This window comes from Mesoplodon mirus, assembly GCF_964341445.2.
Source record: "Mesoplodon mirus genome assembly, chromosome: X".
NCBI lineage: Eukaryota > Metazoa > Chordata > Mammalia > Artiodactyla > Ziphiidae > Mesoplodon > Mesoplodon mirus.
Genome location: NC_138981.1, coordinates 43,019,089 through 43,033,963, shown reverse-complemented (window position 1 = coordinate 43,033,963; position 14,875 = coordinate 43,019,089). Strand labels below are relative to the sequence as shown.

The 14,875-nt window shown below is 42.1% G+C and overlaps 1 protein-coding gene across 1 annotated transcript in view; it reads right to left on the bottom strand.

Moving 5' to 3' along the window:
- The window catches only part of ZNF674 (zinc finger protein 674), a 33,602-nt gene extending 19,442 nt beyond the window's left edge, over positions 1-14,160 (bottom strand). Inside the window, exons 1-4 of the mRNA XM_082610014.1 lie at positions 14,112-14,160; positions 13,584-13,897; positions 11,936-12,062; positions 11,520-11,618 (exon numbers count right to left, since the gene is read on the bottom strand). Coding sequence (XP_082466140.1) covers positions 11,520-11,618; positions 11,936-12,062; positions 13,584-13,673 — 316 coding nt within the window. The 5' untranslated portion in view covers positions 13,674-13,897; positions 14,112-14,160. The remainder of the gene's footprint in view (positions 1-11,519; positions 11,619-11,935; positions 12,063-13,583; positions 13,898-14,111) is intronic.
- Positions 14,161-14,875: the final 715 nt, after the last annotated feature.

The following is a 14,875-nucleotide window of genomic DNA, read 5'->3' as shown; positions in this document are numbered from 1 at the left end:
AAAAGCAAATAGATATGTTTAAAATGAAGTATTTAAATCGCAGTTGCATTCCCTATGCAAGACCTATGCATTCAAAACTACCAAATATTACTGAGATGAATTTTTATAGACCTAAATAAATTGAGAGATACACTATGTTTGTGAATTGGAACACTCAGTATTGTTAGTATTTCAATGACCCACAGATTCAAAGTAATCCCAAACAAAATCCCTGTAGGCTTTTGTGCAGAAATTGGCAAGTTGATTCTAAAATTTATATGAAAATATCAAGGACCAAAACATTATGAAAAGGAAGAACAAAGTTGGAAGACTCACAGTACCTCATGTGAACACTTAATGTAGGCTACAGTAATTAAGACAGTGCGGTATTGGCAGATAGACCAACGCTTATGTGCTCAACTGTTTTTGACAAGGGTGCCCAGGTAGATCAGTGGAGAAGAGACAGTCTTTCCAAAAATGCTGCTTGAACAATTAAGTATGCATATGCCAAAAAAAGAAGAAAAACAATGACCCTTGCCTCATACCAGGTAAAAATATCCATCTCATTATTGGCCATAGGCCTAAATATAAGAGCTAAAATTATAAATCCTCTGAAATAAAACATATGAGAAAATCTTTGTTACCTTGGGTTACAGAATTGTTATATAGGGCACAAAAAGCATGAACCATAAAAGAAAAACTTGATAAACTGGACTTTATCAAAATTAAAAATGGAGACTTCCGGGTAAGATGGCGGAAGAGTAAGACGCGGAGATCACCTTCCTCCCCACGGATACACCAGAAATACAGCTACACGTGGAACAACTCCTACAGAACACCTACTGAACGCTGGCAGAAGACCCCAGACCTCCCAAAAGGCAAGAAACCCCCCACATACCTGGGTAGGGCAAAGCGGAGAGATCCCCACACAGAGGATCAGTGCCGAGCGGCACTCACCAGCCCGAGAGGCTTGTCTGCTCGCCCGCCGGGGCGCGCAGCGCTGGAAGCTGAGGCTCGGGCTTCGGTCAGAGCGCAGGGAGAGGACTGGGGCTGGCGGCGAGAACTCAGCCTGAAGGGGGCTAATGCGCCACAGCTAGCCGGGAGGGAGTCCGGGAAAACTCTGGAGCTGCCTTAGAGGCAAGAGACTTTTTCTTCCCTCTTGGTTTCCTGGTGCGCGAGGAGAGGGGATTAAGAGCGCTGCTTAAAGGGGCTCCACAGACGGGCGCGAGTCGCGACTGAAAGCGCGGAGCCCAGTGACGGGCGTGGGACGCTGGGGCTGCTGCTGCTGCCGCCAAGAAGCCTGTGTGCGAGCGCAGGTCACTGCCCACACCGCCCTTCCGGGAGCCTGTGCAGCCCGCCACTGCCGGGGTCCCGGGATCCAGGGGCAGCTTCCCTGGGAGAACGCACGGCGCGCCTCGGGCTGGTGCAACGTCACGCCGACCTTTGCCACTGCAGGCTCGCCCCGCACTCCGTGCCCCTCCCTCCCGCCCGGCCTGAGTGAGCCAGAGTCCCCGAAGAGGCTGCTCCTTTAACCCTGTCCTGCCTGAGCGAAGAACAGACGCCCTCCGGCGACCTACACGCAGAGGCGGGGCCAAATCCAAAGCTGAGACCCAGGAGCTGTGAGAACAAAGAAGAGAAAGGGAAACCTCTCCCAGCAGCCTCAGAAGCAGCGGATTAAAGCTCCACAATCAACTTGATGTACCCTGCATCTGTGGAATACATGAATAGACAACACATCATCCCAAATTGAGGAGCCCGGAGTCAGTGCTGTGCCTCTGAGGTGGGAGAGCCAACTTCAGGACACTGGTCCACAAGAGACCTCCCAGCTCCACATAATATCAAACGGCAAAAATCTTCCAGAGATCTCCATCTCAACACCAGCACCCAGCTTCACTCAACGACCAGCAAGCTACAGTGCTGGACACCCTAAGCCAAACAACTAGCAAGACAGGAACACAACGCCACCCATTAGCAGAGAGGTGGCCTAAACTCATAAAAAGTCTGCAGACACCCCAAAACACACCACCAGACGTGGACCTGCCCACCAGAAAGACAAGATCCAGCCTCACCCACCAGAACACAGGCACTAGTCCCCTCCACCAGGAAGCCTACACAACCCACTAAACCAACCTTAGCCACTGGGGACAGACACCAAAAACAACGGGAACTACGAACCGGCAGCCTGCAAAAAGGAGACCCCAAACACAGTAACATAAGCAAAATGAGAAGACAGAAAAACACACAGCAGGAGAAGGAGCAAGATAAAAACCCACCAGATCTAACAAATGAAGAGGTAATAGGCAGTCTACCTGAAAAAGAATTCAGAATAATGATGGTAAAGATGATCCAAGATTCTATTTCCCAGATCCAAAATCTTGGAAATAGAATAGACAAAATGCAAGAAACAGTTAACAAGGACCTAGAAGAACTAAAGATGAATCAAGCATCGATTAAAAACACAATACATGAAATAAAAAATACTCTAGATGGGATCAATAGCAGAATAACTGAGGCAGAAGAACGGATAAGTGAGGTGGAAGATAAAATAGTGGAAATAACTGCTGCAGAGCAAAATAAAGAAAAAAGAATGAAAAGAACAGAGGACAGTCTCAGAGACCTCTGGGACAACATTAAACGCACCAACATTTGAATTATAGGGGTTCCAGAAGAAGAAGAGAAAAAGAAAGGGACTGAGAAAATATTTGAAGAGATTATAGTTGAAAACTTCCCTAATATGGGAAAGGAAATAGTTAATCAAGTCCAGGGGGCACAGAGAGTCCCATACAGAATAAATCCAAGGAGAAATACGCCAAGACACATATTAATCAAACTGTCAAAAATTAAACACAAAGAAATCATATTAAAAGCAGCAAGGCAAAAACAACAAATAACACACAAGGGAATCCCCATCAGGATAACAGCTGATCTCTCAGCAGAAACTCTACAAGCCAGAAGGGAGTGGCAGGACATAATTAAAGTGATGAAGGAGAAAAACCTGCAACCAAGATTACTCTACCCAGCAAGGATCTCATTCAGATTTGATGGAGAAATTAAAACGTTTACAGACAAGCAAAAGCTGAGAGAGTTCAGCACCACCAAACCAGCTTTACAACAAATGCTAAAGGAACTTCTCTAGGCAAGAAACACAACAGAAGGAAACGACCTACAATAACGAACCCAAAACAATTAAGAAAACGGGAATAGGAACATACATATCGATAATTACCTTAAATGTAAATGGACTAAATGCTCCCACCAAAAGACACAGATTGGCTGAATGGATACAAAAACAAGACCCATATATATGCTGTCTACAAGAGACCCACTTCAGACCTAGAGACACATACAGACTGAAAGAAAGGGGATGGAAAAAGACATTCCATGCAAATGGAAACCAAAAGAAAGCTGGAGTAGCAATTCTTATATCAGACAAAATAGACTTTAAAGTAAAGACTACTAGAAGAGACAAAGAAGGACACTACATAATGATCAAGGGATCGATCCAAGAAGAAGATATAACAATTGTAAATATTTATGCACCCAACATAGGAGCACCTCAATACATAAGGCAAATACTAACAGCCATAAAAGGAGAAATCGACAGTAACACACTCATAGTAGGGGACTTTAACACCCCACTTTCACCAATGGACAGATCATCCAAAATGAAAATAAATAAGGAAACACAAGCTTTAAATGATACATTAAACAAGATGGACTTAATTGATATTTATAGGACATTCCATCCAAAAACAACAGAATACACATTTTTCTCAAGTGCTCATGGAACATTCTCCAGGATAGATCATATCTTGGGTCACAAATCAAGCCTTGGTAAATTTAAGAAAATTGAAATTGTATCATGTATCTTTTCCGACCACAATGCTATGAGACTAGATATCAATTACAGGAAAAGATCTGTAAAAAATACAAACACGTGGAGGCTAAACAATACACTACTTAATAACGAAGTGATCACTGAAGAAATCAAAGAGGAAATTAAAAAATACCTAGAAACAAATGACAATGGAGACACGACGACCCAAAACCTATGGGATGCAGCAAAAGCAGTTCTAAGAGGGAAGTTTATATCAATACAATCCCACCTTAAGAAACAGGAAACATCTCGAATAAACAACCTAACCTTGCACCTAAAGCAATTAGAGAAAGAAGAACAAAAACATCCCAAAGTTAGCAGAAGGAAAGAAATCATAAAAATCAGATCAGAAATAAATGAAAAAGAAATGAAGGAAACGATAGCAAAGATCAATAAAACTAAAAGCTGGTTCTTTGACAAGATAAACAAAATTGATAAACCATTAGCCAGACTCAGCAAGAAAAAAAGGGAGAAGACTCAAATCAATAGAATTAGAAATGAAAAAGGAGAAGTAACAACTGACACTGCAGAAATACAAAAGATCATGAGAGATTACTATAAGCAACTCTATGCCAATAAAATGGACAACCTGGAAGAAATGGACAAATTCTTAGAAATGCACAACCTGCCAAGACTGAATCAGGAAGAAATAGAAAATATGAACAGACCAATCACAAGCACTGAAATTGAGACTGTGATAAAAAATCTTCCAACAAACAAAAGCCCAGGACCAGATGGCTTCACAGGCGAATTCTATCAAGCATTTAGAAAAGAGCTAACACCTATCCTTCTGAAACTCTTCCAAAATATAGCAGAGGGAGGAACACTCCCAAACTCATTCTACGAGGCCACCATCACCTTGATACCAAAACCAGACAAGGATGTCACAAAGAAAGAAAACTACAGGCCAATATCACTGATGAACATAGATGCAAAAATCCTCAACAAAATACTAGCAAACAGAATCCAACAGCACATTAAAAGGATCATACACCATGATCAAGTGGGGTTTATTCCAGGAATGCAAGGATTCTTCAATATACGCAAATCAATCAACGTGATACACCATATTAACAAATTGAAGGAGAAAAACCATATGATCATCTCAATAGATGCAGAGAAAGCTTTCGACAAAATTCAACACCCATTTATGATAAAAACCCTGCAGAAAGTAGGCATAGAGGGAACTTTCCTCAACATAATAAAGGCCATATATGACAAACCCACAGCCAGCATCGTCCTCAATGGTGAAAAACTGAAACCATTTCCACTAAGATCAGGAACAAGACAAGGCTGCCCACTCTCACCACTCTTATTCAACCTAGTTTTGGAAGTTTTAGCCACAGCAATCAGAGAAGAAAAGGAAATAAAAGGAATCCAAATCGGAAAAGAAGAAGTAAAGCTGTCACTGTTTGCAGATGACATGATATATACATAGAGAATCCTAAAGATGCTACCAGAAAACTACTAGAGTTAATCAATGAATTTGGTCAAGTTGCAGGATACAAAATTAATGCACAGAAATCTCTGGCATTCTATATACTAATGATGAAAAATCTGAAAGTGAAATCAAGGAAACACTCCCATTTACCATTGCAACAAAAAGAATAAAATATCTAGGAATAAACCTACCTAAGGAGACAAAAGACCTGTATGCAGAAAATTATAAGACACTGATGAAAGAAATTAAAGATGATACAAATAGATGGAGAGATGTACCATGTTCTTGGATTGGAAGAATCAACATTGTGAAAATGACTCTACTACCCAAAGCAATCTACAGATTCAATGCAATCCCTATCAAACTACCACTGGCATTTTTCACAGAACTAGAACAAAAAATGTCACAATTTGTATGGAAACACAAAAGACCCCGAATAGCCAAAGCAATCTTGAGAACGAAAAATGGAGCTGGAGGAATCAGGCTCCCTGACTTCAGACTATACTACAAAGCTACAGTAATCAAGACAGTATGGTACTGGCACAAAAACAGAAAGATAGATCAATGGAACAGGATAGAAAGCCCAGAGTTAAATGCACGGACATATGGTCACCTTATCTTTGATAAAGGAGGCAGGAATGTACAGTGGAGAAAGGACAGTCTCTTCAATAAGTGGTGCTGGGAAAACTGGATAGGGACATGTAAAAGTATGAGATTAGATCACTCCCTAACACCATACACAAAAATAAGCTCAAAATGGATTAAAGACCTAAATGTAAGGCCAGACACTATCAAACTCTTAGAGGAAAACATAGGCAGAACACTCTATGACATAAATCACAGCAAGATCCTTTTTGACCCACCTCCTAGAGAAATGGCAATAAAGACAAAAATAAACACATGGGACCTAATGAAACTTCAAAGCTTTTGCACAGCAAAGGAAACCATAAACAAGACCAAAAGACAACCCTCAGAATGGGAGAAAATATTTGCAAATGAAGCAACTGACAAAGGATTAATCTCCAAAATTTATAAGCAGCTCATGCAGCTCAATAACAAAAAAACAAACAACCCAATCCAAAAATGGGCAGAAGACCTAAATAGACATTTCTCCACAGAAGATATACAGACTGCCAACAAACACATGAAAGGATGCTCAACATCTTTACTCATTAGAGAAATGCAAATCAAAACTACAATGAGATATCATCTCACACCAGTCAGAATGGCCATCATCAAAAAATCTAGAAACAATAAATGCTGGAGAGGGTGTGGAAAAAAGGGAACACTCTTGCACTGCTGGTGGGAATGTGAATTGGTACAGCCGCTATGGAGAACGGTATGGAGGTTCCTTAAAAAACTACAAATAGAACTACCATATGACCCAGCAATCCCACTACTGGGCATATACCCTGAGAAAACCATAATTCAAAAAGAGACATGTACCAAAATGTTCATAGCAGCCCTATTTACAATAGCCCGGAGATGGAAACAACCTAAGTGTCCATCATCGGATGAATGGATAAAGAAGATGTGGCACATATATACAATGGAATATTACTCAGCCATAAAAAGAAATGAAATTGAGCTATTTGTAATGAGGTGGATAGAGCTAGAGTCTGTCATACAGAGTGAAGTGAGTCAGAAAGAGAAAGACAAATACTGTATGCTAACACATATATATGGAATTTAAGAAAAAAAAATGTCATGAAGAACATAGGGGTAAGACAGGAATAAAGACACAGACCTACTAGAGAATGGACTTGAGGATATGGGGAGGGGGAAGGGTAAGCTGTGACAAAGTGAAAGAGCGGCATGGACATATATACACTACCAAACGTAAGGTAGATAGCTAGTGGGAAGCAGCCGCATAGCACAGGGAGATCAGCTCGGTGCCTTGTGACCACCTGGAGGGGTGGGATAGGGAGGGTGGGAGGGAGACGCAAAAGGGAGGGTATATGGAAACATATGTATATGTATACCTGATTAAATTTGTTATAAGGCAAAAAATTAAAAAAAAAAAATTAAAAATGTCTTTTTATGGAAGGACACTGTTAAGATAAAATCAAGCCACAGCATGGGGGTAAAAACTTGGAAAACACATAGCTGATAGAGGGCTTGCATCCGGAATATATAAAGAACTCTCACAACTTAATAATAACAAAAATGGCAACAGATTACAAGAAACAGTTCACCAAAGATGTATAGATGGCAAATAAACACATGAAAAGATGCTGAACATCAGTTACTGGAGAAATGCAAATTAATATCACAATGAGATACTCTTATACAGCTACTAGAAAGAAAGACTAACAATATTAATAATACCAAGTGCTGGCAAGGTAGCAAAACATCGGAACTCTCATATGCTGCTGCTGGGCATCCAAAATGGTACAGTTACACTGGAAAACAGTTTGGTAGCGTCTTGTGAAGTTGAACATACACTTACCACATGACCAAGCAATCCCACTCTAGATAGTTACCTAAGAAATATGAAAATATATGTCCACACAAAGACCTGAACATGAATGTTCATACCAGCTTCTTTCATAATAACCAAAAGTTGGAAAAAATTCAAAAGTGCATACCCTGGTCTATGGAGTATCATTCGGCTACAAATAGGAACAAACTGCTGATACATGTCACAATACGGATGAACCTAAAAAGCATTAAGGTAAATGAAAGAAGCAAGATACATAAGGCTACATACTATAAGATTCATTTATATGAGATTCTAGAAAAAACAAAACTAGAAGAAGAAACAAGATCAGGTGTGGGAGTAGGGGAGAAGTTTAATTGTAAAGGGGAACAAGGGAATGTTTTAGGGGGAATGAAAATGTCCAATATCTTGATGGTGGTGGTGTTTAAATGACTATATATTTGTTAAACCTATGAACTGTACACTTAAGAGAGGTGAACTTCATGGTATATAAATTATACCTCAATAAACCTCATTTTAAAGAAAAGAATGCAGTTACATCAGAATAAATATATCATGAAAATACATGGAAAATGCATATGGAAATTACATTAAAACATTACCATACACAACCCACTATCATATTGTGCTATTTATGCATTTCCTTTTATTAAACTACCTGTTAAGCATTAAGGATAGAAAAAATACTAACAAATATTTAATTCTAGTTAATGATATGCCTGTGGGAATATTTAGGTGTGAAGTGTATTGATCTCCACAACTTACTTTGAAATGCATCCCACACAAAAAAATAAGGGAGATTGATGGAAGAACGAGGAGTTAGTACACAAATAGGAGATAAAGCAAATATAGCAAAACATTCATTGTAGAATCCAGTTGGTATTATATGGATGTTCAAACCATAATTCTTTTGCTTGTTTTATCTGAAAATTTTCATAATAAAATGTTGGGGGAAAAAGGAGCTGATAAAGAACAGCAAAGTAAGCTCAAAGAAGTAGGAGTAGAAATAAAAGTAAAAGGAAAACGGAAAACACACAACAGAGAAAATTAACAAAGGTAAAAGTTCTTTCTGTGAAAAGCTCAACAAACTTAAAATAATAAATACGACAGTGAGGCTACTCTTGATACTTGGATCTTGATAGAAGATTTTTATTATCTCAGAATGACCAGAGAATTTATGAGACCTGTCAGAGATTTCATCCAGGGGCCAGAGGAGAATACAGGCCCTGAAGTAGCTTAAAGAATGGAGGAATGGGGGAAGAGAACCAAGCTGTTGCGCTCCTGTCTTCCATCCCACCTGACCTGTGCTCCTAGGTGATGGCCTTGCTAAGTCTCCCAGTCCTTTGAACCCTTCTCAGCGGACATTTAAAGCAATGAATCTGAACTAGACATGGGCTTCACAACTATCTGGGGTGTTATTCACTACGTGCATAACTAGGCCTACCTCAGATTTCTGAAACAATTTCTAGAGGGTGGGGCCTACTCATGAGTATCCCAAGGGTTCCACAGGTCACTATGTGATACACCTCCAGTTGACAACCACTACATTTAAAAAAATATTCTGTATGGCTAATAACAATAATAAAAAGAGTGATAATATATATTGAGAACTTCCCTTATTCCAAGCACCTTTTTTGGTGCTTTACATTCATCAACTCATTAAATTCTGACAATCCTGTAAATTCTAGCATTAGCCCCATTCTACAAACAGGCAGAGAAAGGCTCAGCCACGCGTGCAAAGTGACAGCTTGTGAGTGAAGAAGCCAGAATCTGAATCCAGGCTGTGAGCTGCAAAGCCCAAGCTCTTCACCACTGGGCTGTGGGAGAATAACAAACCTTCCTCTGCTCTGGTCCAAAACAATGAAAGCAATACTTATCCAGTGCTTCGACCAGCCCCGCACCTGGATGAATGAGAATAAGATGCAGGCTCTCACCTCTAGAGGTTTGTGTTCCAGGCAGAGAAAAAAGCCACAGGCACTTGGCTAGGTTTTAAAAAAGTTACCAAATGGAATGCAAACATAGAAGTTTAGCTACGTTATTTAAAGTTACAAATGTAGCTAACAAAGAAACAAAAAATAAAAATTTAACAAACATTGAGAAGAACAGGGGAGCAGAAGGCCGAGGTGTAATTGGGGTAAATCCTTATTTTTTCATAGAGGGGAGAGAAAACTGAGAGCTCTAGAAATGCAGGTGTGCAGGTATACGCTGGACCTATGGAGATGCACGAGAGGGATTAAAAACAAAAACCTTGAAAACAAGCTGTGCTTGGAGGTGTGACTGGGAATTCACCGAGATTACTTTGTACTCCATTATGTTCTGCAGACTTAGACTGAACATGTGCATGGGACACTTTTAATATAATACAGCTTGTAATATAAGGGAAAGGTGACTCAAAGGGTGGAAGGTGCCTCTGAGTTTGCTTCCTCCTTCTTGGAAACACTGGAAGCAGGATAAGGCATGCCATTACCAGACAAGAAACCCTGATGAATCTCTACAGGGCAGCAGATACGGGATTGACAGAGCAATATAGAGGGAACTGTAGCCCAAAAAGTCCCTGGGAGAAGGTACAGGGAGATGGGTGCATACGCCAGCACAACTGTGGAGGCTCTGAGCGAGAGGGTGCATCTGCCGGGCAGGAGTGGGCTCTGGGAAAGACAGCTGGGGAGTCACCTGGGATCAGCTGGGCCCGCGTCCGACTACAGCTGCAGCTGTGAAACTAAACTCTAAACAGCTGTTGAAAAGCAGATTCAGATTCAGTAAATCTGAGGTGGATCCCAAGAGTCTGCACTTCTACTTTGAGGCCGGGCCATGCCCAGGCTGCTGGTCCACAGACCACAGTGAATAGTTACAGCGCTCCAGACAGACTTCTTCGGGAGGGGGCCACTGAGTGGCCACTGTGAGTGGGAGAGAAAAGGAGGAAGACCAATGTCTGAAGACTTTCTGGATAAGGGGCCCTGAGCAAAAACAAAGAAACAACAGAAAAGGAAAGAAGCAGCTCTGTCCAGAACTGAGACACTACTCACTGAAGCATGCCATCGTGGGAGTAACATGCTCTCAAGTTTATTTATTTTTTTAATAGAGATAACACAAAAGACAAAATAATTGAGTGGGAGGGAAGTACTGACAAGAGGAGGAATCTAACAACAGGCGGAATCAAGTCAGATTTGGAAGAGCCTCAGAGAAATAAGAAAACAGAAACCTGTGTGAAGTTGACACTGTTTAACCACAAAGTGAGGGCAGACAAGGACATGGTGGTACTTGGCCTGGTAGAGCTGAAGGTCACTAGCAAAGCTTTTTTGTCCATCCCAACTCCAGTAAACCAGGTAGGATAATTTCCCTGAGGTTAAAGACTCTGCATTTCAGACTTCGAGGGCCCACAGTATGCCAAGTAAAGAGGAAACATCACCCCTCCATCTGCTTGTCTTCTGATGAACACGCAAATGCCCAAGGGATGGGGAAAGTCCCAACAGCTTCCAGAAAGGAGAGGGAGGAGGAAGGAGACAAGGCTGGGCACGTCTCCCTAGCCACCCAGAAGCTGGAAGGTGGAGACGGGATCTACAGAACAGCAGTGGCTACTTCTGTCTGAACCCCAAGAACAAGGAGCTGCAGAGGGCCAGCAGGTGGGGCATCATGTGGATATCACAGCAGCTCGTTCCATCAGACCTGAATTGTGTCCCCAAGTCTGGGGTTTCTGAGAACTCCTGGGCGCGCCCCCGAGGCCAAGCTCTCCCTGACCCACCAGGTCCCCTTGCCCTGGCCCAACTGGCCTGGCGCGGGCTCACCTGGACATCTCCGTGTTGGGCTTTCTCCAGCTGCCATCCTGGCCTCCTCTTCTCCTTGTCCCAACCTGAAGATCCCACCTGGTTGGGCCACGAGGAATCCTGTTAAGGGGAAATGACAGAGGACTTTGTTATTGACACATGAGGCATTCCGGAACCGAGGCCCATCCTCGCAGGGCAGAGATGGTCTGGCCTCGGTGACTGCCCCGTGAGCCCAGCTAGCGGGCCCTCAGTGCAGACCATCCACAGAGAAGGTGAGAGCACGGACATCCCGTGCAAGGTGCAAACGCCATTATGAGTCCTTGACCGCAAGCCTGAGGCCCGACTCATTCAGGGCCCAGACGCCCCTGAGCTGCAGCAGCCGAGAGAGAGGGAGCCCTGGGGGGTGCATTCCAGTCACCCTGTGGAGGGTCCCTCACCCACGGAGACCAGGTGGCTGTAGTTCTCCAGCATGACATCCCTGAAGAGGTTCTTCTGAGTGGCGTCCAGCTGCTGCCACTCCTCCAGGGTGAAGTCCACAAACACGTCCCTGAAGGTCAAGGTTCCCTGCAACAGCACACTCCTCCTTAGCCCACTGTCAAAACAAGGGGGGCAGTGGGGGGTGGGGCACTGGCATCTAGAGGGTAGAGGCCATCGATGTTGCTAAATATCCTCCAATGCACGTGGCAGCCCTCCACAACACAGCATTATCTTGCCCAAAGGTCAAGAGGGCAGAGGTGAGAAAACCTGGGGTTGAGCAGTGAAATGGAATGATCATGAAAAGGACTAGAATGTGCTGTAATATGCGAAAAGAAGAAAATAAAAAGAAAAAGGGATTCTTATATCAAGATAGATAAATAGGCACACATAATTTTTGGAAGAATGCATGAAAAAAATGAAGGAGACCCAAAGACAGGGTGAGAGGGAAAATTATTTTTCACCTTTTGATGAACAAAGTTATGTTTGAATTTTTTACCATATGCACAGAGTACTTTTTAAAATACTCAATTCAATTTATTAATGCTCTATTCAGAACATGTTTTTAGAATTTTGGCATCCATATTCTTAAGTGAAAGTGCTCTTTCACTTTTTGCTTTTTTGTAGTATCTTCTTTGAGTTTAAGTTAACTGGCATCATAACATGTACTGGATTCCTTTTCATCTTTTAACAGCCTGGAAAAGTTGAACACAGAAATTATCTGGTCTTTAAAATTTTGTGAAAGCAGCAATTAGCCCAGGATTTGGAAGAGCAAATTTAAAGTATGAACACCTTTGATTCAAAAATCCTACTTCCAGGTGTATTCTCCATAAATACCTGTACTAATGGGCCAAGAGATACATAGAAAGTTGTTCATGAGGCACTGTATATAATAGAAAAAGAAAATTAAAAATCTAAGTATCCATTCATAGAGAAATCATTAAATGATACTTCTATACCACGAAATAGGAACTGAAATAATCTTTATGTACTGATGAGGAACAACACCCAGAATATAATCAGGTGGGAAAAGCAAGATGGGTATGGGAGTGTGATGGCACTTGTGCAAAAACACGTTACATATATGTCTATCTTTAGTTAAATTGATGTAAATGCATCTACAGCACCTTATCACCAAATTGTTAACAGTGGGCATCTGTGAGGAAGATGTGGTACTGGGGAGAGAAGAAGTAGGGATCTTTTGGATACTGGTTTTATGCATATTGGAACATGAGACATGGATTTACTTTCATTATTTCCAATAATGAAAAAGCAAAAAGTGAACTGAAAGTGAAGAAAGAGAAAAAACAAGATGAGTCTATGTATTTAAACAATCTTCTCTGAGAAGGAAAAGAAAAAAAGGAAGAAGAGCAGTTCCAAGAGTAAGAAGTAGATTTTAAAAGTCTTTTCCTTCCTACCTTTCCTTGTTCCTTTTTTTCTTTTTTTTTTGGTGGGGAGGGGAAGGGCTGGAGAATCTGAGGTGGATGACAGGTTGAACAGAAAACAGCCAGAGCCGAGGGGACTAATAGATTTTTCAAGGCTGCAATATAATTTCCTAATCGCTGCCTCAAATTCACTGGAAACAAAGTAGGGGGTAAATTAGGAACTCACCTGGGACACGGCCATCTGGCTCTGCCCTGACAAAGGATGGAGATCTACGAAGGCAGAATTAGGAGGGTCACGATCAGTGCACACAGCCATGAGACCACCATCACCAGCTTAATAACAATCACTCTTGCCCGGGGATGATCTGGACACGTGGCCTGGTAGCTCCAGCCTGTTCCCCTGGGACACGGCTAAGATCCTGTGGGTTTCCCACGTGAATTTATTTTCTCTTCCTGGACAGATTTATGACTTGTGATTAAAGACATCTCCTCGGAAGCCATTAACAACCTGACATCTCCTTTCTCTCAGGAATTCTGTGCCTGGAAATTTATCATAAAAAGGCAATCATAAATAAGCACAGGCTACAAGGATGTTAACTGTGTTTCCACCACTCAACAATTTGGAAGCAACTAAACCTCCAGCAAAGGGGACTCAGATCAAAACTTAGACACACAACATGGGAAATACCATGTGGGCTTTAAAAATGCAATGCAATCCCGTTCTCATTTCTTAACATATTTAAAAGTAGGTTACCAGAAAGCAAGTGCAGTGCGATCTCCTTTGTTAAGCAATATGTATTTATTGAGGAAGAGCATTTATGAAAACGTTGACACTGCTTACCTTCCAGTGGTGATTCCACCTTTCCTCTTTTACTTGCATTTTTTCATTTTTCACAATATCATTTACTAGTAAAATAAAAAGGAGAAATGATTACAAGTCACCTATTATCACACTGAGCCCTGGAGGTGATAGACCCTGAGCAAAGTCTGGAGGACAGGGACAGCTTGCTGTGGTTTGGAGGAAGGAGACAAACCAGAGCTGAGCGCAGGGCAGAAGGGAGGGGCGAGGAGGGAGGAAAGGAGCGGGGTAGAGGGAGGTTAAGGGCCAGGCATTGGTCAGGTCCACACGGAGCTGGAAACCACTGACCTTGGGCCAGGCTCCTTCCGCCCTTCAGTGGGCCACCGCCACCCTGTTCCCGCCCCAATACTTCCTTATTTCCCATTATGTCCATTTGATCACCATGCTCTTCCTTATTTGATCGCCATGCTCTTCCTTATTTGGCCGTGTTCAAAAGGCAGTTTCAGCAAGGAGCTTCTGTTAACCATTGCTACTGTGGCAATCCCTGCCTTAGGATCAGGACAGCAGGGTTCAGCAAGATGCAGCTTGATGAGTCACTTCCCAGACCCAGTTACTAGCATCAAAATGAGAGGCAGCAAAGCTAGGTGATGGCCTACCTAGAGACCACGCTGAAAGGTCACAGACACACAGAATCCAAAGACACCTCTTTGGTCATCTAG